The sequence below is a fragment of the Sceloporus undulatus genome, chromosome 5 (genome assembly GCF_019175285.1).
Source record: "Sceloporus undulatus isolate JIND9_A2432 ecotype Alabama chromosome 5, SceUnd_v1.1, whole genome shotgun sequence".
Classification (NCBI taxonomy): Eukaryota; Metazoa; Chordata; class Lepidosauria; order Squamata; family Phrynosomatidae; genus Sceloporus; species Sceloporus undulatus.
In genome coordinates this window covers 27,095,793-27,119,773 of record NC_056526.1, presented here as the reverse complement: position 1 = coordinate 27,119,773, position 23,981 = coordinate 27,095,793, and the positions used below count along the sequence as shown (strand labels likewise).

Here is a 23,981-nt window from a genome sequence, read left to right as displayed (position 1 = left end):
CCCAGTAACTTCCTAATCAGGCAACAATTGGTTATTTAGGCCCCGTAAAGACAGGGCCAAAATAAAGCGGCTTCGGGTCACTTTGGAGGTATGCTGTTTAAATGAACGCATGCGTCCTAAGAGTCTGGAAGCGGTGGCCAAAGCCATGCTCCAGTCGTAAGGACTGGAGCGTGGCTTTGGCGCGGCTTCCGGACTCTTAGGACGCATGTGTCATTTAAACAGCAACCTCCAAAGTGACCCGAAGCAGCTTTATTTTGGCCTGTCTGTACGGGCCCATAGGTTAACCTGAGCATTTATTAGTCTATAAATTATGTCCCAACGTAGCGGACAAGGTACGGTCATACCCATTTCTTTACTATAGCTAATGAATAATCCTGGAAGCTTTACAAAGAACAGAAACAGTTTCTAGCACATTTGAAAGCCATTATTTACTCACAGTCAACTTTCAGTTTGGCAGCTGATTGTCCCCCAGTTCATCACTGAAAAGTTGCATTGTCAGCTTTGGTTGCTTCTTCAATGATCAGAGTATGCTTTTTACCTTCAACTTCACTTTCACTTTGTACGAGATTTCCCATCAAGGGGCAGCTCAACCCATTTTTAAACCTGGTTAAGAATTTTTAAAAAACAAGTAGTAATTTTTTGCTAGCAACTACCAAAAAAAAACCACAACCAAAAACAAAACAAAAACAAAAATCCCAGGCTCACAGTCCTCACCCATTGTCCTAGAAATATATTTGAAGAACCAGTATTAACTATTATCACTGACAATGCTTATCACAAAACATCTCTTTTTCAGTGCTATCCTATTAGATGAACTCAGTCCTCTGTATCCACATTTAGTCAAATCCAAGCATCCACAGATTGAAAAATTAAAAAAAATGTTTAAATTTCAAAAATAAACCTTGATTATGGCCGTTGAAGGTATATGTTATTGCTAAAAGTGAAGTAGCTGTGTATGAGAACAAAGTGGATGACCTTGGTGGCTTGGCCTACTAAGGCTCCATCTGGAATGATGTTCTTGACAGCTTGTAGTCCATCCTTGTGCGGGATATTGATATATACATAACATAGTGGCCATATTACTATTTATAATAGGATACCCTAGGCATGATTGGTATTAAGGTGTTACTTCTTAAACATATTTTTCATGAGCTTTCAGTATGATTTTTCTAAATACATTTCTCTTTGTGCTTAGAAGCACAATGTGAGCATGGTCATAAACTCTGTGAATCACATTCTTTAGACTTTATTGAACAAGGAAAACAGTGATTTCTCCAATGCCAGGGATTGCTTGCTTGTCCACAACTCCATGTTCATGTTAGCATCACTGTTCACATCTAGGTATGCCAAAAACTGTTCAATTGCCATACATATCTTTTAGAATATTTTGAATTAGTTAATCTCATCTTTCCCCAAATTATGCTAGAATTAGATTGCTTTTACCCCTTTACGAAAGGTCTGCTGCCTTCTGAAATATTAACAATTACCCTGCTTTCTGTTTCTTTAAGTCTGGTTTGTAGCTGCTTAGATGTAAATACTGCCCAGGATTGCACCAGCATCCCTCAGCAGAACTGGAAAATGTTAGTTTTTTGGGCAACCACTCCCAGAATCCCACAGCAAATAAGGCCACTGGTGATGTTTCCATAGTGTGACCTCACGCTATTTAGCACCAATATAATCTCAGTCCAACTAAAGTTAATGATGGACAAATCCAAACAAAAGTTTTGGGTACAAAAATGAGAACATACCATTTCACATTTGCATCATCTTCAGAAACTTCAACACTTAATTCAATTTTGTCACCAATATAAGCATTGGTATCTTCCAGACCTTTTGTCACCAATACTGGAGGCTCTAAGGATAGAAGTCACAATAGTTAATACATAAAAGTTGCCATAAAGTGGCCAAATAATAATAATAATAATAATAATAATAATAATAATAATAATAATATAGTTTATTTATACCTCCTGCCTCTCCCACAGATCGAGGTGGGATTACAGCCTTAAAAGACACTTAGTATTTTATTGTTGTATTGATTGTAAATTGTACTAACACTGAATTAACCAAGAATTCCTATTAGTTCTGTAAAAATTACAATCCGTCCATTAGCCAACAATCAGAATCAAGGAAGAGCAGTCGTCATAACCTTTTTATATGGAATTCAGTGGATAAGCCCACCGGAAGAGATCCGTTTTGAGTGCCTTCTTAAAGGCCTCTAAGGTAGTAATGAGACAGATCTCTTCCGGTAGGTTAATCCATAATCTTGGGGCCGTGGCAGGGAATGCTTTATGTGAATTTGTCATTAACCTGGTATTATAATATTCTAGTAAGAACTTCTCAGATGTTCTGAGAGTGTGGGGCAGATTATGTAGGGAGAAGCGCTCCCGCAAGTAACTTGCACCCGAGCCATGTAGGGCTTTAAAGGTAATAACCAACACCTTGTATTGCATCCAGAAGCTAAAGTACCAGGGGCTGGGGAGCTGCATTAGATTTTCAAAGGACCTGGAGGAATAATTAGGGTTTTTAGAAATTTAACTAGCTAATGACACCCTCAAAATTCAGAGGGAAAGTTACTAGTGGGCATCTTGCCACATTTAAATGTTTTTCCACCCCTTCCTGCACCATTTCTAGACTTCTATAAGCCTTTTTTCTTTATTTGTTTATTTCAAATTAGGAAATTATATTATTTCTTCCCCTGGCCACTTCCTGTCCTCCCCCACCAGCCACTAAACGAAGGTGTGACAAGCCAAATACACCTGAAAATATAGCAAAAGCATTTTCCCCAAATGTTTTCATTTTTTCCTCTAGGAGCACCTAGGAGCCAACATGACATAGTAGCTTGAGTGGTGGTTTAGGACTCCAGGAGACCACAGAGCAAATCTTACTTGATCACTGAAAACCACTGAGTGATCTTGGACCTTCCAGAGGAATATAAATGGCAACTATGCCCCTGAACTATCCAAACAAATTTTGCCAAGAAAACTCAATGATAGGTTTGTTTTAGAATCATCACAGTAAATTAGAAATGACTTGAAGGTATGCAATGACAATAAGAGCACCTATATTCCTCCCAGGTCCTTGATTCCACATCCTCTATATCAAATAACAACAAACATCTAATCCTCTTTGGGTCGCAGAAGGGATAGCAAAGCTGCCACCTCGTTCACCCTGCAGTGCTGATGAAAGCATCTGCATTGTCTCCACCATTCTGCCATCCTGCTGGGCCCTCAAGTATTTCCACCCTCATGATGACAGAAGGGTACATCTTATCAACAGCTGTGACCAAAAAATGGGAGGCAGGAAGATTGTCTATTATACACTCTCAATTAAGAATCAAAGACTCTTTACTAAACTGGCATTGCTATTCCTGCTATTAATATGATCTATATATACTTTCAATTAATAAGCGGCTAAGCCATAGAAAATGTAGATGGCATATTTCATCCATTTTCATACTTGAATTTATTTTTATTTAATTTATATGTTGCCTTTCATTTATATGACCCAAGGTGACAAATTGTTGTCCCCACCCATTTAAAGCCCCCCCAAAGGGCCATAATTACATATTACAATATGGTTAATATATCAATGAAGTCATACTGTTTTAGCAGAGAAACTAATGGAAGCATTTAAATAAAAACACCCACATTATTTACCTCTTACAAATAGTTCTGTAGAGCATTTCTCATCACCAGCAGTGACGTGGTAACGGGCATCATCTGTCAGCGTGCAGTTGTTGATAAATAAGATTCTCTCATTACCTTTGTGCTCAAAAATGTATCTGTTGAAAAATGGCAAATAAAAAAAATGAAATTACAAGCTGATGTATACCTAGCAACATTCTAGGTAACAAAATATCTTAAAAACACTTGTTTAACTATTTCCTTTCATTTAATTTGAAGATTTTTTAATAATGCAAATGTGAGTAGATGAGGGTTTTGAGAGGTAGACAGTGAGAATATAGCTTTTTCTCTTCTAAATAAAATTTCTCTTCTGGTGCTAATGGAAGGGATTCCTTGTAAAGCAAATATCAGTCTCTGCTCTACTACAATCCTGATAATTATATGGCATTTTATGGGTTTTTTAAAATTCTGTTTTTTTAATGTAACACATGGAAATGTTTAATATTAGCAATTCATAAACGTTTGTACATGAATGAACAAATGAAACAACATCAACCTCTTTCCCCAGCAGATATTTTCTGCATAATCACACTCCATCTCGCAGTTTAATACAAGCATGCATTTAGCATCATGTCCAGTTTGGCCTCAAAACTGCCAGAATACATCATTTCTCAGTGGGAGCGGGGGACACATATTGCAAATGTAAACATCAAGAGGTCTGAATAGACCCCTGAAACCCTAGATCAGTGGAGATAGAAATAACCTGTAATGGGAGCCTAGGTTTCATTCCAGCACTCTTGACATTTTTTAAAAAGTACAATAATAGCTGGGGTAAAGGAGCCAACATTACTGGTAGGCCAGTTGGCTCAAGGGATAGGTAATGGGATATGGCGCCTTTCACCTTGAGGTCACTGGTTCACATTTGTGTCAGGTCAGTAATGACCAAAGCTCATTAGCATCTAACAGCTGCTCAATGGCCTGAAAGACACAAGGTGGTGCATTCAATTCAGCTGGCTTCTTGGAGACTATATATACAGGGCTTGGTAAAGCAGTCCATGGTCACAGACACAATCTGTGCTCTTGGTAGTGCTCCCAGAATACCATTGGTCCTCAAGCAGAAGATGTTTATCAGAGCCAGTGTGTGAGGTGGCTTTGCCAGTTCTTTCCTCTGAAATATAGCCTGAAACACCTTGTATTCCTTGGCTTTCGCCCATCCAACTACTAACCAGGCCATACCCTGCTTAGCTTCCAAGATCAGATAGGCTCTGATAACTTCAGTAAAGTATTAATTTATTCTTTGACATCTTTCTTAAATTCAAGACTATTGGTCTTCTGAGAAGGCACAAAACAAACCGTTACCCCTCTTCCAATCACTTCCCTAGGCTGCTATGTGAGGCTCTGAGTTATTTCCTACTTTCTTGCCTTTTTAATGAAAGTTTTCACTCAGATGTTCCTTTCCATGGTCAGTCTTTATTACTAAAATGGAGCGAAATGAGGAGACAGAAATGGTCTTGGGGAACAAGTGGGCAACCTCCTGATGTCTACACCCACTGGTCCTGGGAGCAATGCACTTTCTGTGAAGACCTTCAATTTTATATTATTTTAGTTCCAGAGATGGCCCTTCACATCTTCTTGGGGCTATGAGAGAAATTTAGCCAAATTCTCTGCAGCTGTTTAGAGTGAAGGACCTTTTTTCAAAACCAGAAGTGACCTGAAAATAATTTTGTATGTGGGGGGCATATTGGGGCACCTGGAGAGGCATGTATTGCCTCTGAGCCAACATTTGTCTACTTCTGTATTACAGAACTTAAGAGCTGGAAGGGACCTTGGAAGTCCTCTAGCCAGGGTTAGGGTCACTAATATAGTGTGCTCCCTAAAGCAAAGATGGCATCCGCCCCCTTCTTACTGCCAGAGTACCAATGGAACTTTGGGGCTCGACATACGGGCGTTATCCAGCCACCCCTTTAATGGCTGGATCAGTGCTGCAGCAACCACAGGCTGCAGCACCGATCTGGCCTCTAGGGAGCACAAAAAGGAGCCGGAAAAACCAGCTCCTTTTTGCACCCTCTAAAGGGCATCACAGCTACAGCAGTGCGGCTTTGCAATACCCTTTTTGGTGCTGTATCAGCCAGATGAAACACTAGGGCCATGCCATGATGCTGTGCGCCAACTAGAATCACTTGCAGCATCATGGACAGAATCATGTCATCGAGCGTGTTGACACTCTGCCATGACTCCACCCACAGGCCAGCACCTTGTGCCAATCTATACCCTGCCTTTGTTATCCATTACACTATAGGCTAACTTAGAAGACAAAGGACAAAAAGGGAGAGGTGGGATACAAATAACTATTTTTATTATTATTTATTATAAGCTATGTGACACAAACAGCTTCTCTTCAAAGAAAATGTTATGTGTCTCAGGAGGAATGGCTGTTGGACTTGCCCTACACACATGTAGAAGCTATTTCAGGCTAGCTAATGCCTTATTCCAAGTCTCTGCTCAGTGCATGGATATTACAACTATACTATCCCTGTTAGACATGAATGAAAAAATCTAGAGTTGAAAGGTTTAATATCACATGAACCCGTTTATGTTGGATCTGCAACAGCAAGTACATGTTTATATCGATTATCAGTGCACTTAAGCACTCCTAAGCGGTTTACAAAGTGTAAGCTAATTGCCCCCCAACAATTTTACTCATTTTAGGGACCTTGGAAGGATGCAAGCCTGAGTCAGCCTGAGACTCTGGCTAGTATTGAACTCACAACCTTGTGGTTTGTGAGTGAGTGGCTGCAGTACAGGCATTTAAGCACTGCGCCACCAGGGCAATGTACATTTAGTCCATTAATCTCCAAAGTTGGCAACCACATATCTCTAGAAGTGTACAAATAGGACAGACATAATGTCCCCCCCGCAACATACATACACATCAACACTTCACAGATGAAAACTGGGACAATAGGGTTGTTAGGATGGCAAAAGTTATTAATGAAAAACACACAAGCTACTGAGACTACTGGGAAGGGCATTCTTCTCCCCGTCCCCTGCTGAGCTGAGTGCAGACAACTTTTACACTTCTAATTCAGTCTGCAGCCATTGAAATAAGCTGAGGACAAAGGGGGGCAGTGGGAAGAAGAGAGAGAAACTGGGGCATTTGAAAAGCACCTGAAGAAGCAGAATGACAGAGAATTATCTGGGATTGTCCTTGCCAAATTAGGACAATTGGTGATTATGACCATATGGACACCAGAGATGCCAGAGAGGCAGCATGATGGTAGGTAGCTTGCAGGTTCCAGTCACCACCATGCCATAAATAAACCTGGGACAATCATAATGTCTGTCAGTCACAGTCTCTTAGGCCTGGTACATACGTCCCCATCAGGGCAGGCTGAAGGCATCTGGTTTTCCCCCAGAGGGAGGCCACAGCAGCTAAACTGTGTGGCATCCCTCCAGCCCAAAAAGAACCCAGAAAATCCAGGTTCTTTTTCTGATACCGTGCAGATGTCAGGAATGTGCCATTGGCACACTCGTGACGTAAGTGACGTGCAGTAACATCTGTATGGTGCACATCACTTATGTCATCATGGTGGCACCCATGTGGATGGGATGCCGCCATAATGCTGCAGCCATCACATGCTAGGGTTCCAGAGTGTGCAGATGCTGCGCACCCTGGAACCCTAGTATTGGCTGTGGCACACCGCTTTTGGCTTGTCTGTCCCGGCCTTAGTCTGATCTCTCACATTGTGGCTGTGCATAGAAATGTATGCTACCTTAAACTTACTGGAGGAAACATAGGATATAAATCAAATAAATTAATAAATAAAAATGTCTGAATACAAAGATTGGTCCAGATACACCTCACTCAGATGGCCACAGCTTCTTAAATAAATAAATAATAAAATCTTTATTTATATCCCGCCCTTCCAAAAAGATCAGGGCGGCTTACAATATGCAACAAGTGCAAACAAATACAGGTTAAAAACATAAAACATCAGTAATACACAATCTAAAAACAATAACAAAGGCCCCGTTAGCCCATCCTCATGGCCACGGAAGAGGAGGGAGGCCCACAGGATATTTAATCGGGGAATGCCTGCTTGAATAGGAAGGTTTTGAGATCCTTCCTAAATTGGGCCAGGGTGGTGGATGAGCGGAGCTCCGTGGGCAGCGTGTTCCAAAGGGCTGGGGCAGCTGTGGAAAAGGCCCTTCTAGAGGTAGAAGCTAACCTAGCCCCAGGCACCTTCAGCAGTTGCTGCCCAGATGTTCTGAGGGTGCGAGGCGGATTGTACGGGGAGAGGCGGTCCTTTAGGAATCCTGGACCCAAGCCATTTAGGGCTTTATAGGTAATAACCAACGCCTTATATTGAGCTCGGAAGCGAATGGGCAGCCAGTGGAGATCTTTAAGCACAGGTGTTATGTGGCTGGTCCTGGATACGCCAGTGACCAGCCGGGCTGCCATATTCTGTACCATTTGGAGCTTCCGAGTTTGGTATAAGGGTTGCCCCATGTAGAGTACATTGCAGAAGTCCAATCTCGAAGTTACCAGAGCATGTACAACAGTTTCTAGGTCCCTCCGGTCCAGGTATGGGCGCAGCTGGCGAATCAGCCGAAGCTGGTAACAAGTGCTCTTGACCGTCGCATTCACCTGAGCAGTCAGGTGGAGCGACGAGTCAAGAAGCACCCCCAGACTGCGCACGGAGTCCTTCACAGGGAGCGTGACCCCGTTCAGGACAGGTGGAACCACCGCCATTCCTGGACCGGGGAAACCTATCACTAGTACCTCCGTTTTCTCTGGATTTAGCTTGAGTTGGTTTTCCCTCATCCAGCCCATTACTGACTCCAGACAGGCCACGAGAGGAGAGACGCCATCCCTAGTCACTGCATCAGTCGGAGACATAGAGTAGACAGGGGGCATACGGTGTCTTCCCATGACACCACTGTTTGGCAGTTTCTCAGATTTTTTATGTCTACTCTTCCACTCAAATTCTGCAAGGTTAAATAAAGCTTATTATTGCATGAAAAAAGAAAGCCTCTCTTCTAGCCTCTCTGCATGTTGTTGAAGCACTTCCATTCTCTTCTTGAAGGAGATGTTTGTAAAACTGTGTCTTTTGTCATGCTGGCAAAATCCGTTTGGCAAAAGGCATGCTTTTATGACTCCCTCAGGAAGGAGAACGGAAGTGCTACAGCAGCATGCAGAGAGGCAAGGTGAAAGCCACTTCTCTTCTTGGCTTTCTTTTGTCATATGATAAGGCTCTTTGTTACTCTGTGAAAAGATCTTGAAGTGAAAATATGCTTATATTTTTGTTTCTACCCATTTGCCTTTGATCCCACCCACCAGCTACTAAGAGCTTTTCTGAAACTGAATTTGACCTTTGGACTGAAACAACCATATGAGTGCACATGCATGCACACCAAGTTACTTACTTTCCACTTGGTCGTATTTCTTGGCCATTTTTATACCACTTGAGTTCAACAGTTGGATCAGCTAGCTCCACCACAAACCTTACTCTACCTCCTTTATCCACTTGATATGCAGGATCCAAGATCTTAGCAAAAGCTGTAGGTTGAACATATTTGGGGACAGAGAAGGAGAGTCAGAAAACAATTAGAAATAAAGACATGGGCATGAACTCCACGATGGTTTTAAAAGTGGGATAATCAGTAATTTCTTTAACAGTGTGTTTAAGATGTTTTAAAAGTTATATTGTCAGGAATAAAATAAATATAAATAATTAAAAGGAAGATCAGGAAGAAATTATTTTTAAAGGATCATTCATGTGTAACTCCATGGAACATCATTAGAGATAAGGACTTTGATTTGTTTGCATTGATATTAAAATAATTAGTTTAAGGCCATTTCAATTTTATATGGAATTCCCATTCATTCCCCAACATTTTCCATTGTGCCTTTCATTTTCTAATCTCCATTCATATCATTGCTATGGGTAGAACAAGAAGCTGGATCAGATTTACTTTTCCAATTTTTGACTTTGTCTATTTGTTCTCTTATAGGGACTCTGGCAATCAAGCACTGAGGAAGTAAGGGTCTATTCCCCTCTTCCTCTAAACCAAGCACTGGGACAGAAAAAGGAAGCCTCAGAATTTTGTGTATCCTCTTCTCTAACCATAGTGGAATTATAGAGGAATTTTTCCATTTGTGCTGACAGACATACCCCACATCCATGCAAACATGGAAGCGTTTGTCTTTTGGCTTAAACTGGGAGAATCTCCTACCAGTTAGAAATAAAAAATAATCTGCTTCTTCCTCTAGTAAATTCTATAGTTAACTATTACCAGTACACAAATCCAAAGGTCGAGGCACAGATGGTTAACCAGCCATGCTATGATTAACCAACCATCCTGTATATCCTACTTTTTTGTCTCTGTCTATAAAAAGGAATGGACTTGTCTAGTTAGTTGTCAATTTTATTGGCCACAGTTGTGAACTGAATTGGCCAAGTGTCAACTGAGTTGACCAGGATCAATTAAATTGTCCAGACCAGATGGCTGGCCTTGTCTGATTTCTCTACAAGTACTGTACTACTACTTTCCTAGTTGACATCACTCTCATCTCTGAAAAATACCTGCCTGTCTCAGTTACTAGAGGAGGCCAATCTATATCTATGTATTATAGTAAAGAATCTTCTCCTTATGTTCCATACCTGCACTTTTCTTTTCTTCCCTACGAGTGCGCTTCAGACGTTTCAGCATGCCCCTCAGATCAGTGATTCCATACTGAAAGGCAATTTTCTCATAGTCATTGGGATTTGAATTCTTCAGAAGCTCCCACACATCTATCTCAGGTTCTTCAGGCTCTTGTTTAACTTCCCTAATTATGAAGATTGAGGAGTGAGGGAAAGAAATTGAAAGAAGGAAAAGAAGGGGTGCAGCCCACATTAATGAAATATTTCTGTATTATAAAGCAGACAAATGGAAAATCAGATCTAAGGATAGCTAAGTTTGAAATGTTTTAACAAAACCTCATTTCATATCAAGGGCTTAAGGATGAGTCTGATATACTTAAGTTGCATCTACAATCAAATATCCTTACAACAGAAGGGAAGAGTAGTAGGATGCCTACTTACCCCATATCTTCGCTTGATCACATATTATATATCTTGAGTTAGTCTTGAATTCAAACCTGTGAGATTTCACATGAAAAAAACTGGAACTCTACAGCAAGCTACTGTTTGTTTTTCATATGTGGGGATCGACAAATGGAAAGAAAATGGTGAGTTGTCCTTTGAAAATATCGTTTTTTAACAAGTATGGGGTTAACTGGAAATTGACTATTTGATCAAGCTCTAGGTCTGGGGGTCATCTGGAGGAATTTAGAATTAAAGTATAACACAGATTCTTAAAGGGGCTTCAGTTAACTTTTTTACAACTTTGGTGTTCATTATATAGTAGTATACAGATGTTTTGAAGATGTCAAAGCCTCTACCACAGAGCAACTATTGCACTGCTTTCTCCCCAGCACAATATAGATTTTGTATGTTAATGATAACATACATATAGAAAGTGGCCGGGTTCAGCATGAGTCTTGCTTGCCAGATAATTTTTTGAGTGTTTCCAGAAATGTGGCCATGAAGATAAGTAAGGGCCGAAACAGATGGCCATAAAGAGGTGGCTCTATGCCACCCCTTTGAGCGCCAGATTGGGGATGTGGCAACTGCACCCCACAGCCCTGATCTGGCATTTTTCCAACCCAAAAAGAAGCAGGTGGAAAAAAGGTGCCCTTTCTGCTGTAGCAGTGGTTTTTTGGCATTTCAGCAGCACAGAGTGTGTAAGCTCTGTGCTGCAGGAGTGCCATGATGCCGCCCGGTATGTAATCAGCAGGGCGGCATGACTCTGGCTTGGGTGCAGTATCAGTGCCTACATCACATCCCATGCCACCCAAAAGCTGGTGGGGTTTTTTTTGCCAGTCTGTTTTGGCCCTAAGTCTTCTTGACCCTTTAGGGTTATCCTCCCTGTGTGGTTTCACTGTAGTGGAGTTGAAAAGTCATACTGGAGTAAAGAGAAAATGGCCCTGAGGTGAAGCCACCAGGAGATGAGACACTCTCATGATTTTAATAATTGTAGTAATTGTGGTAAAGTCATCATGGGAGGGCCAACATGGTGTAGTGGTTTGAGCATTGGACTATGGTTCTGGAGACCAGGGTTCAAGTGAGTTTTTATGCTTGAGCACAAAAACCCACTTGGTGACCTTGGGCAAGTCACACTCTCTCCACCTCAGAGGAAGGCAATGGCAGACCTTCTTTGAGAAAATCTTGCCCAGAAAACTCCATGATAGGTTTGCGTTAGGGTCGCCATAAGTAAAAAAATTACTGGGCACATAGCAGCAGCAGCAGCAGCAGCAGCAGCAGCAGCAGCAGCAGCAGCAGCAGCAGCAGCAACATCCTGATGTCATTTTCACATGAGCAGGTTGTTAAGATTACTGTAAAAAAGGTACAGTTCTCAAATAAATGGGTTATCCCAAGATGTGAATGTATATTCAGAACTGGCATTGATAATGTGAAAACAGTTTCTACTCTTATAGTGATGTATGTGTGCCTTCAAGTCATCTTTCAACTTATGGTGACCCCATTAATTTCATAGGGTATTCTTGAGCAAAGACTACTGAGAGGTGGTTTTGCCAGTTCCTTCCTCTGAAATGTAGTCTACCATGTATTCATTGGCAATCTCCCATCCAAGTACTAACCAGGGTTGATTCTACTTAGCTTCTGAGAACAGATGGAATCTGGTGCATTTAGAGTATTTAAGCTGCCTATGATGATTTTAATATGTGAAAATAAATGCTGAGCGTGAATCAATTTTTTTAACTAAACTGAATTTCATTCTGGAGGGCTAGACATTAATGATAATAAAACACTGAAAAGAGATGGTTTTTAAAATTCATCCACATAAGTATCTTTTGCTATTTAAAAAGATGGAAACTTTTCTATGTGCTTTCATTTTATTTTTAATTTTAAACATAAACATTTTCATTTTCATTTTTAGTCTTTTTGTTTAAAATATTTTTTTCACTGTTACCATTATCTTAAGGGAAAATATTTTAGCAATTATGAGAGATAAGTACTGTTTATGGGTGTCGTTTTATGATATAGTATTTTATTTAGCCTTTTCATGCTAACAGGTAACAAAGGTTACATACTTCAAAATACTGACTGCTCTGTCGGTGAGATTCCACCTTCTCACAGATCAGATATAATTGCAAACATATCCAAAAGCTGACACACAGTAAGGGGACAGATTCTCATTTCAAGACATTGGCCATCCTAGCCAGGGCAGCACCTCCCATTTGCAGTGAGAGGGATGCACATGCACCAGTAGCTGAAGATGAGAATTTGCCCCTAATCCTTAAGCAGATGTTGAGAATGAGGATTGGTGTGTCCTGATTTTCAACTCACTGCAAGAAATACTGCTCCAGTCTCTTCATTTACCTTATTTAACTGAAGAACAAATCCTTGAGCAAACAATACTCTGTCCTTACGATGAAATGATTGTTCCTGAATGGATAATGGGCTTTGAATTTTTATTTCCTTTAGACAAATCTATAACTAGGGAATGTATGCAGATTTTTCATCCAAGTCTAGTGAAGTTTATTATTCAAAATTCTGGATGTTTTATTTTTAAAAGAAGTCAGTTGAATACTTGATTTGTTTCTTGTTTGGAATTTCATAATTGCTTAGCTTTTGCAGAAATAGATAATTAAACTGCTCCAATGATCTAAAAGCTCCTAAAGCAGTCACCAAGATTAATAGTCCTGACATTAACCATTAAGCTCATTACATCTAAGGAAATGAATCTAGCTACTTTATAGAAACTGTTGTTTCAGGGAGTGATGGCAATAGGCTCCTGGCCATCTGCCTTCAAGACTCAATGGATTAGGTTCCCATTGACAGTTTAGAGATTAATTGCATCTGGTTATTAGATGCAAGATAAACTGTCAGCCTTCAGGAATGCAGTCACATGTTCTTCTAACCTCTTGGTCTCTGGACCCTGACATAAATTGCAATGTATATCTGACATCCATTCCTTGGCTGTAAATTGGCTCCCGTCCCATTTACATTAATGGCACTGAGCGTGTTTAAATGGTTTTCTGCTTTTACTACTTTTACTGATTTAAATCACCAGCCAGAATTTGAAGTGTGAGCATTCCAGTTTTTCTTTGAATTGAATACTGGTGTAAAATTGATATTTTCAATAATCCAGTGAAACAAGAAAAAATAATTTGTAAAATAATATTTGCTGTAACTAGAAACCTGGGAATATTTGCTATAACTAGAATATCTGGAGCTTTCTTAAAGCACTTAGATGCTAAAGTAAAACAATAAACTGAATGTAAGACAGGGGAGTAAAAGCTATTCCAATACTCATATTGATTTACAGTATTCCTATTTGAGTTAGTTTTCAACAATAAAATAATCAGATTGACTTGGAAGTATGATTTGCCCATTATCCATGCAAGAGTTACATTTCTAAAGATCTATATGCATACATACATACATATATATATATGTCCATACACAACAATTTAATGTAGCATTCACAGACATAATTTCAGACTGTCACAAAAACACACCAAAAAACCCCACACACATTTTCACACAAATTGTATGTTAGTAGAAAACAACAACAGAAAACCAAGCCAAGCAATTCCATATTCAAAAGCATCATCATTAACATTTTATGAACATATATCAAAGTGAGAGTCCTAGTTAGGGAAGAGAAAATGAAGACCTGGTAGGAATGACATGGACCAAAAGGGGTATGGATTTTAATTTTTGTCCCTCTAATGTCTTAACTATGTTATTGGATCAACTCCTCACTGTGTGTTTTAGAAACATATGAAGGCAGAAATCTTGCTGAAATTAAAGAATCTTGGATGTTCCAGAAAAGATAGAAGAAAGGCAGGAATTACATGAAAAATAAACTTCCAACATTCACTCACCCTCAGTTTAATCTACCCTACAGAACAAGAACTATGTTTATTGTTCCAAGATCCTTGAAGGAAGGCTAGAATGAAAATATAGGTGCTTTTCCTGTGCAGAATTCACACAGACATCGTACAAAATTAAACTCTCACAAAAAGGTAATAGGAAAAATCTCACAAGCACAACTAAATTGGGTCCATCTGTGTGGAATGCCTGGTCATGATGGAGTTTTCATAGGGGTGGCAGTGGGGTCTGTGCTGTATGTGTGTTTCCTTCTCCATTATTAAATGTTCCCAGCTCAGTAAATTCAAACAAATCCTCAGTCTTGCAACCTAAAATCAGCAAAATTTTTGTACCACCTCTTTTGGGAAAACCAAAACCACATGTACAGGACATAGAAATGTGTGATCACATTCATCTCTGGGGACTTGAGGTGCAGCTGACTAGTCCTTGGATTATTTTGAATTTCAAAACTAACAACATAAAATGCTTCTAACTGTCTAAAATATTTCCAGTTTTATAACACATCATCAGATTCCAGTTGCCTACCCTTTCTACATACCAGGGATTATATGCTTTAGTTACACAGTGAATCTATGTGTATTGGAGTTCAGTAAACCATTTCATAGAATTGTGTAGCAGATGGGAACAACAAAATGCTGTTGCTTGTCTATATTTCACATGCTTTGAAAACAAATGTTCTAGAATTGGATTTGATTTTTTTTAAGCTCTCTTACCAGGATCAATATTTTGAATTTCTCATCCCCATCTAGGATAGTGAGGGAAAGCATGCAAGCACAAAACAAACACTAATAAAGTACTGGCAAGTCCCAATAAGATTTTATCCCCATGTTATAATTTAGTGTCCAAGGAATGCTTCTTGAAGGCTGCATACACATTGTAGAATTAATCCATTTTGACACGAGTTTAACTACTATGGCTCTGTGCTATGGAATTCTGGAATTGTAGTTTTGTGAGATATTTAGCCTTCTCTGTCAGAGAGCCACAACAAACTACCTATCCCACAATTTCATAGAATTCAGCCACAGCAGTTAAAGTGGTGTCAAACTGGATTACTTCTGCAGTGTATATTCCCATGATGTTAAATTATAATATGGGTAACAGTCCTAAGAAAGAGTATGATATCCTCAGATTTTTGTGGCTTCTTGTCACCATGCTGACAGAATTTCAGCATGTTTGGTCCCTTAAGAATTAAAAGTTTGTAACACCAAAGGGAAGTGACGGTACCATTTTGGAAGGAATTAATTCTACACCTGACATTTTCCTATGTGAAAGCCTAACCAACTTCCAGTCCACACCTGCTCACTTCATTGCTTGGTTCTCACCTACGTTTCAGGAGACCACTAAAGTCAAGTTCTCCTGCATCCTCTTGTCCTTCACCGCTGTTATTAATAAGAAAAGAAAATCAAGTCTTTGTTTAATACCCAGAGAGTTGGACAACACACATTGCATACACTCTAGTTGCTCTGCAAATGCAACACTACTTACATTGTAGACACACAGGAGAGAATATTATGTCAACACAAACTTGTATTCTTTTTCAAAGGATGTATAATGTCCATTAACAAGCACTTGTGAAAAATAAACACAAAGGTTTGTGTTGTTCCAAGCTACACTTCTTCAGGCAAATTTTTCTAAATATGTAGACATAAATTTGCCTAAATTTGTGTTAAACGCTCCTGTAACACAAATGTGTTCCAAGGCGATGTGAGTCAGCACAAAGGGCTTTGTTTTTTTTTATGTCTGCTAATGTGTCTGTTTTAAAAACAACAACAAAGGGCTTGTGCTGATCTCAATTACAAATGTAAAAACAAATATTGCATTGTTGTTTACACTGCATAGAACAATGCACAGCTGTATAAAATAACAAATAGTAAACTTAAGGTTTTTTTAAAACTGCCAGTGAGGGAAGATTTTGGGAATTTACTTTTCCTTGCTCACACACAATGTGTTGTATGGTTTTATAGATGAGAAAGTGACAGAGAAAGACAGTGATTGTGGGCTGGTGGATGGGTTAAAAAGAGATGAATTCATTTATAGAATATGTTGAACAATAACAATGGCACTGCAATTATTAATAAACAGGGCATAGTATATTTTGCATAAGCAAGGATTCCCCAGACATGGAGTTTTTATCTGGATGAAAATCAAGCCTATGGGAAAATGGAAAGTTGATTACCTGATTGCATAATACGTTGAACAATGTAGTGAGTGTGCAACCAAGAAAGGAAGAAAACAACTGGGAAAGGTATTCAGTGATCAGGGAATGGGACAACAGTGCCCTGACCAGTTTTCTTTCCCTGACTCACATGTTTTTCAGGATAAACGTTTCTCTTGAAAATGCTAGCTTCCATCTCCCTCCCTTCCATTTTTCTACTGCTTCATTGCTTACAAAAACAAAGCATTTAGTTAACTGATCTTAAGAAGAGAACAAATATTAATTTTCTTGTTTTCATTTATTCTGGAGAGAATCTTGTTACTATCTCTGCATAAAATACACAAAGCCCTGTTTATAAAACTAACACATCATGGAAGTTAACTTGGTGATCATGGAGCCATTAACATTGCCTAGTCCCAAAGGACAGCCCTCTTTATGGCTTTTCAGAGCATGCCCTTCCTTTTCTATCACCTATAGAAAAGCAGCAGTCTTCTGGATAAAATGTCTTCCCCAAGTGAAGATGACCTAGATGATGGGGGGTAGGAGCTGGGAAAGCTGTATTTGCTTAATTTTCTTGCAGAACCAAATGGCTGCTTGAGTATGAGGAAGAGAGGAAAGATTATTTGATGAACAACGTCTGGACTATCCTGGGAGGCAATGATGATCCCAGAAGGTTCAGATGCTCAAATGCCATTCCCTTAGTTACACGGGAATAATGCAGCAATATTAATTTATTAATACAATTGAATATAGGGGTTTTGACCAGGATCTTTAAAAACAAAAACATTATTACACTAAATACACTGAAGTGTCAAAAGCTTTGATTTCTTCCTTTTGGAGTAGGGAGTAACATGTTTCCACTAGATGCCCAAGTGAGCAATATTGATAGCTCTGAATTATTTTAAACTGATAGGTCAGACTGATTTTGGAATATCAGTTCCTGCCTTATAACTGGTGCATCTGATGAAATGGACCCCGATTTGTGAAAGCTAATCCCATAATAAATCTGTTATTTTTCAATATACTACACAATTCCTAGGTATTTTACCATTTGTAAAGTTTGTAGGACCATTTGTAGATCCAGCCAAAGCATGGAAACAGCTTGATTTTTGACAACCACTCCCAGAAACCACTTGCTATGTTGCCTGGAGGATTCTGGGAAGAGTAGTACAAACCCAGAATGTTTGTACCTGCAGACCAGTATTGTCTTCTCTCATCATCACCACCACTCTAGGGCAGAGATGCTGACCTCGAGTGATCATCATCTTTCCTGGTCAGAAATATCCTCATAATCTCTTCTGAAGCAGGGATGTTAGGGGTGGGACCTGGGACTTTTTACATAGAAAAGGCATGTTCTTTGTCATTGAGTTATCACCTCATCCTTGGTCAGTCATTCTCAACCTTCCTAATGCCGCAACCATTTAATACAGTTCAGCTCATGTTGTGGTGACCCCCAACCATAGAGGATCGGTGTCTTGGTTCCTAAGACCATTCTAAATATGTGTTTTCCGATGGTTCTAGGCAACCCCTGTGAAAAGATTGTTTGACCACAAAGGGGTCGTGACCCACAGGTTGAGAACCGCTGTCCTTGGTTCAGGAAACATCTGCTCCTGTCTGGCATGAAAGCTGGAGTTGTCAATATCACAAGCCCATGTAAGTATTGCCAGGCTTAGTGCAGGACCAGTTGTTGCCAACTCCATCTGTGATGGTCCAGGATATATTACTACCTTAACAGAGGTACCAAGTGCCATGCTGTCCGCCACCTTTCATTCCATGTACAAAAGTTGACTGGCAGTTAAATCTAATTTCAGCAATGGCAATAGGGAAACATTGTCCTCCCCTCCCACTTGAGAGCAGCAGGCTAATTTAACAGATGCAAATGGGGTTGCATTGCAAACACAACTAGATCCTACCACCTCCAGCAAGTGTTTCCTGAGGTAGCTACCTCACCCCATCAAATGGAAAGAATTACTGTAATGTTCATCAGCAGAAACTGTAAGGCAGGAAAACCATGCTCTTTTCACTTCCTTGGTGGACAAAAATGATGATTCATTGTTGGTGATGTTACTGACATACCATGGGATAAGCCTTAATGCAACTCCAGTGAGTTCCACTAGAGGTGAGAGGGCTTTGCAAAACCTTTCTGTAGCTGGAACAGAGCGCTGAAAAATTACATTTTGTATTGCATCTCCAATATGCACCAGCCAATATGATCATTGGGCATGCTGACTGGAGGACTCTGGGAGGTATAGTCTACAACATGAGCTTTGATGTAGAATAAATCCTCACAGGTTTCTCAGGAATCTGAAGAGGTAGAATTACTAAATGCACCAGCAGCAGGTACTTCCAAAATGTAGTGGCAAACCCAGGTATCTTGAGTTTACTTCACTATGCCATATACTTGTGTTACTATAGGCATAAAAATGGTGAGGAAGAGATGGAGGAACAGAAAGGCAGAATCATGCCAAATGATTGAACTGGTAGAGGTAAATGCATCATGATGAAATGTGGGAACATAGAGGGCATGACTAGTGGGATGTCAACATAAAAGGTCTTTGGTTAGATGATCTGTGCAATGGTTTCTGATTCACTGACACTCACTGCCTTCTCAAATATACATGTTAGATTAATCAATAAAAATAAATACATAGATGTCTGGAATTGCAAAATATTCTTCGATATCAAATTCAGGATAGCTTTGCACATGTACCTTAACAAAAATGAAGAGCTTATGGGACTTTCTTCTACATACGGTAAGGACAGGTAACATGTACCCCTCCAGATGTTGTTGGCTTTCTCATCACCCCCAGTCAATGAACAAATTATAGGAGATGGTGGGAGTTGCAGTCCAGCAACATAGGTCAGGTCATCAATTGTCTACCCAATTTATAGGGCATTAAGGTTTAGAGTGCTGAAATATTATCATCTGATACTAATTTCTCTCATGAAACAGAAGTCCAAATGGCTATTTTCTGTATTGTATGCAATTGCTCACACATGACAGAACAGAAAGTGTCTTGGTCATTTTTTTGGGATCAAAAATGCTGAAAGAATGAACCTATTTCCTGATGGTTTCCTGGGAAAATGTACTTTCCCTACAATGGCCTAGAAAACCTGTCAGAGCCATCATAGTATTGCAATGGTACAGGGGTGAAGGCCAGTATTTGTGTGCAAATGCTGACAATCTCAGATGAATTTCCTCTATGAAATATTCTTAAGTGAATGCTAACATCCTATTTGTGACTATTCACTGTAGTGACACTTCTCTCTCTCTCTCTCTCTCTGTTGTTTGCCTACAAGTTGTTTCTGATTTATGGACTTGTCTACCTATCATCAAATCCTCTCTCCAAACTCTTTTCCTTAAGACTGTTGAATAACCTAATTTCTAACTGCAACCAGGCTTTTGGATGAGATTATTTCAGCAACAAGCTGCTCCTTAGATTCTGCCAACTAATATTTCTGTAAAGGACCTGCCTCTGTTCTGTTATGTGTAATTTCGGTGGTTATATAAAGAGATGAGAGTTCTTCTCAGGAGTGGCACCACAATTCTAAACACTCCATCTTGATGGACATTTTAATATCTTTCCCCACCCCCTGTATTTGTAGGTCCTTGAGAACAGGGATATGAAGTTGTTGCTTGTGTAATGAAGTGTGGCACCATGATATGAATGGCCAAGTGCAAATAATAAAACAACAACATTCAAGAGATTATAAAATTCACTGGTTTTATCCTTGAATCTTTGATATATATCAAGTTATCTGGAAATTTTCATTCACATGTTGCCTCAGAATGTTCGCACTCACTGTAATAAAATTACATCTTGTTGGTGGTCTCAACTAGTGTAGACTCCCTGAATCCATGACCTATACATTGACTCATCAATCACCAGTTGATTAAATGGGTTTATTCTTGTGGAAGTAATCAATAGAATTCAGGCCAGAGTATGACTACTACACAGTGCTCTACATTTCTGTGATACAGATATTAACACATTTTTAACTATTTGTTGCAGCAGTTCATAGATCTTGGGCGCACTCTCTTCCCCTTTGCCATTGCCTCACTTAGTACACAACTTGTGGTGGAACTAGTCTAAGTGCACCTCAAACAACTGAGTCACCTTTTGGAACAGCCTCTGTATTCGAGTACTTTAACAACTGCCATATGGCAAACATGGATAAGACATCAAATTGCACATTTCTCTACTGATGAAAGATGTTTTCCTAGCAGATGAAGGACAGAGGCAAACCCTGCTCTCTCCTGAAGCTCCAATCCCAGTTGTTCAGCTTTAAAAACCAAGCAGGAAATGCTCCAAAACAGGTTTTCAGTAGCACAGAGGGAAGGAGTACAGTGAGGGGAGGGAGGAAGAAAGTCCCATTGTTATCAATAGCACTGTGCTGGATTTAGCCCCCACAACATATAAATCCACCATCAGTGGCCACTAATGGCTTCAGGACACTGGGGCAGTGAATCTGCTCTATGTTTTGGAAATCTAAGGGAGGTATCCCTTAAGCAGTTACCAGTAATATAATAATAATAATATATAATTAAAAATAATAATATAATTAATAATTTATACGCTCTTTCTACCAAAGGGTGGTTACATCATTAAAGTCTGGATGCACTGCTCCACTGACTCAAGCAGATATTACAGAAAATTGAATGTGAATCTTAATTTTCAGTAGTAGAAGACATTTTAAAAACCACACCATAGCCTTTATCTCTGACAATTCTCTTTGTAACAGATATGCCACTCTGATTTCACTGTGCATTTTTCAGAAACCCATCTCCAGTATTTTCAACCTGTTGACTTTGTTTTCGAGTATAGGTATGTGATACTTCAACACCCACTACTAAAGCACTTTCCAAAATCACTTATGAAGTTACCTTCTTTTGAATGCAGACCGGTATCTATTGATGGTGCAGATGAAACTTCTACAATAAAAATAAAATAAAGTAAATGATCTGTGTAATTTGCAAGTGCAAATCTCTGGGTAAGAAAGTATGGATGTCCATGCCCTGAGTGATAGAAGGATGTAATGCAGCCAGCATGGTGTAACCCTAACCATCATGCTTTGATTTTACCAGCCCAATTTCTCTTTATAAACGTGGAGAGATTTTACTTGCAAGAGACAAAAATCCCTTTGTTTACTAATGGTGTCCTGACATTAGCTGTATCTCTGTGTATTTCAGTAGTGTTACAAGTTTCTTGGCAGCAGATTTCACTATGTAAATGAATTTAATCTATAATCTTTGGGTGGGATGATAAATAAAAAAGGCAACAGAGAAAGATTAACAGATCCGTATATCAGCTGCACAATTATATATACAGTGGACCCTTGTTATATGCTGGGTTTGGTTCCAGGGTCCCCTGTGGATACCAAAATCCGTAGATGCTCAAGTCCCATTAAATATAATGACATGCAAAATGGTGTCCCTTATAAAAAATGGAAAATCAGCCTTTGAATTTGAAATTTATACTTTTTTTTTAACATTTCAAACCGTGGATGCTTCAATCCGTGTAGAAAAAAATCTGTGTATAAAGTGTATATGTGTGTGTGTGTGTGTGTTCAGCTGATATACTGATCTGTTAATTTTTCTCTTTGCGCTTTTGTATTTTCACCATCCCATCCTGTGGGTCCACAGTATATTTAAATATAGCTCTCTAGGAAAATATTCATGGAATTATGCTATTTTGTAATTATTATTAGTTCCCCCTGCTTCAAAAACTGGGCCCCAATCCAGATCAGGACAGCTCTGCATGGGTAGAGAAGGCTTATTCTTCTCCTGCAGCTGTTTCCTTCCATAAATCCCCAGTCTACCGAGAACTAAACAGAAAATCTGCCAGTAAAAACTTGTCTACCCAACATGCCTATGGGTGAATCAATGGAAAATGTCTACAACACTAGAACAGGCCAGACTTAGTGCCCATTTCAGTGCTGTGAATGTGGCCCTTCAGATGTAGGGACACTAACTCCCATCCTCCCTTACCATTCTGGCGAAGCTTTTACAAAGCTTTCAGAAAACTGTGTCTTAATATCTAGATGTATGCTTTGCAGAAACTGGGAAAAGATCTTCTTTGGACATATGCTGGCTGGTGGATTCTGGGAACTGTACAGTGGTACCTCGGGTTACGAATACCCAGGTTACAGAAATTTTCGGGATACGAAAAAATCCCATAGGGAATCATTGTTTCGGGTTCGAATGTTTTTTCGGGTTACAAAAACCTTTGGTGCTTTTTTCGGCTTTTCGCACGAATCGCGGCTTTTCCCCATTAGCGCCTATGGCAATTCGGCTTACGAAGGCTTTTCGGGTTTACGAAGGGCCGCGGAACGATTATTTTCGTAACCCGAGGCACCACTGTAATCTAATTCCCCTTTGCCCTGAAATAGACTGGCACACAATATGGATAGTCTTTTTTTTTTTAAATTCATTAGTACAGGGATGACACCACCAATCCTGAGGCTTTTGGCAAGTCTGGGGGGAGCCCTAAATAAACAAGGTTACTTCTGGACTATAGCTCCCAGCATCCCTGGTGACCAGCAGGGGAATTCTGGATTATGCTCCCAAAAAGGAACTTGGCCAAACTCTGCAAAAACAATTGCTTCTAAGTGCAAGGTCTGGCCATCACCCCCTAGCTGCTGCTTAAGCCTGTAAGAGAATTGAATCTGGGATTGATTTCACCCAGTGTAAATTAGTCATGTAATCAGATAAAACAATTCACTCTATAGAAAGTTTATGACCGCAGACGGCTGGCTCCTGCCTGCATGCAGGCAGACTCTGAGGCTTGTCTGGTTAATTGGCAGTCAGCTGCTGGACATTCCGTAATTGTGCCCTGCCTCCCTGGCTGATTAATGGCATGCTGACCTTGGTAATTGGTAGCCTTGTTTTGCTAGCATGACCATAGATGGGTTAGTTGCCAGACTGCTGTAAGGCGAAGATATTTCAAAAGCTTGTTGTAGATGTGTCTGGCATCTGAAGCTGCTGGGGCAGGTGACCCGGCTTTGGGACCAACAGTAGTGTTTTGAGGGACAGACAAGGTCCTTTGCTCATGGACACACTTCTTCTCCCAGTCCCCTAATGTATGTCCTAAATAAAAGGAGGCCAGTGAAGGAATCTTAGGGAATCATTACCAAGTTTAAAAATGCTTCACATGTCTTAGCCTTGCTTTTATGATGGCAATGTCTGTTTATTTTCCAGACTGGGGCTTGGTACAGTTGGGTTCCCATTTGCAGCTT

At 39.8% G+C, this 23,981-nt stretch overlaps 1 protein-coding gene across 1 annotated transcript in view; it reads right to left on the bottom strand.

Moving 5' to 3' along the window:
* The window catches only part of MYBPC1 (myosin binding protein C1), a 116,970-nt gene that overhangs the window by 46,337 nt on the left and 46,652 nt on the right, over positions 1-23,981 (bottom strand). The window contains 8 exon segments of the mRNA XM_042469062.1: positions 437-603; positions 1,749-1,854; positions 3,660-3,784; positions 9,054-9,186; positions 10,292-10,458; positions 15,913-15,969; positions 21,631-21,652; positions 21,655-21,678. Coding sequence (XP_042324996.1) covers positions 437-603; positions 1,749-1,854; positions 3,660-3,784; positions 9,054-9,186; positions 10,292-10,458; positions 15,913-15,969; positions 21,631-21,652; positions 21,655-21,678 — 801 coding nt within the window.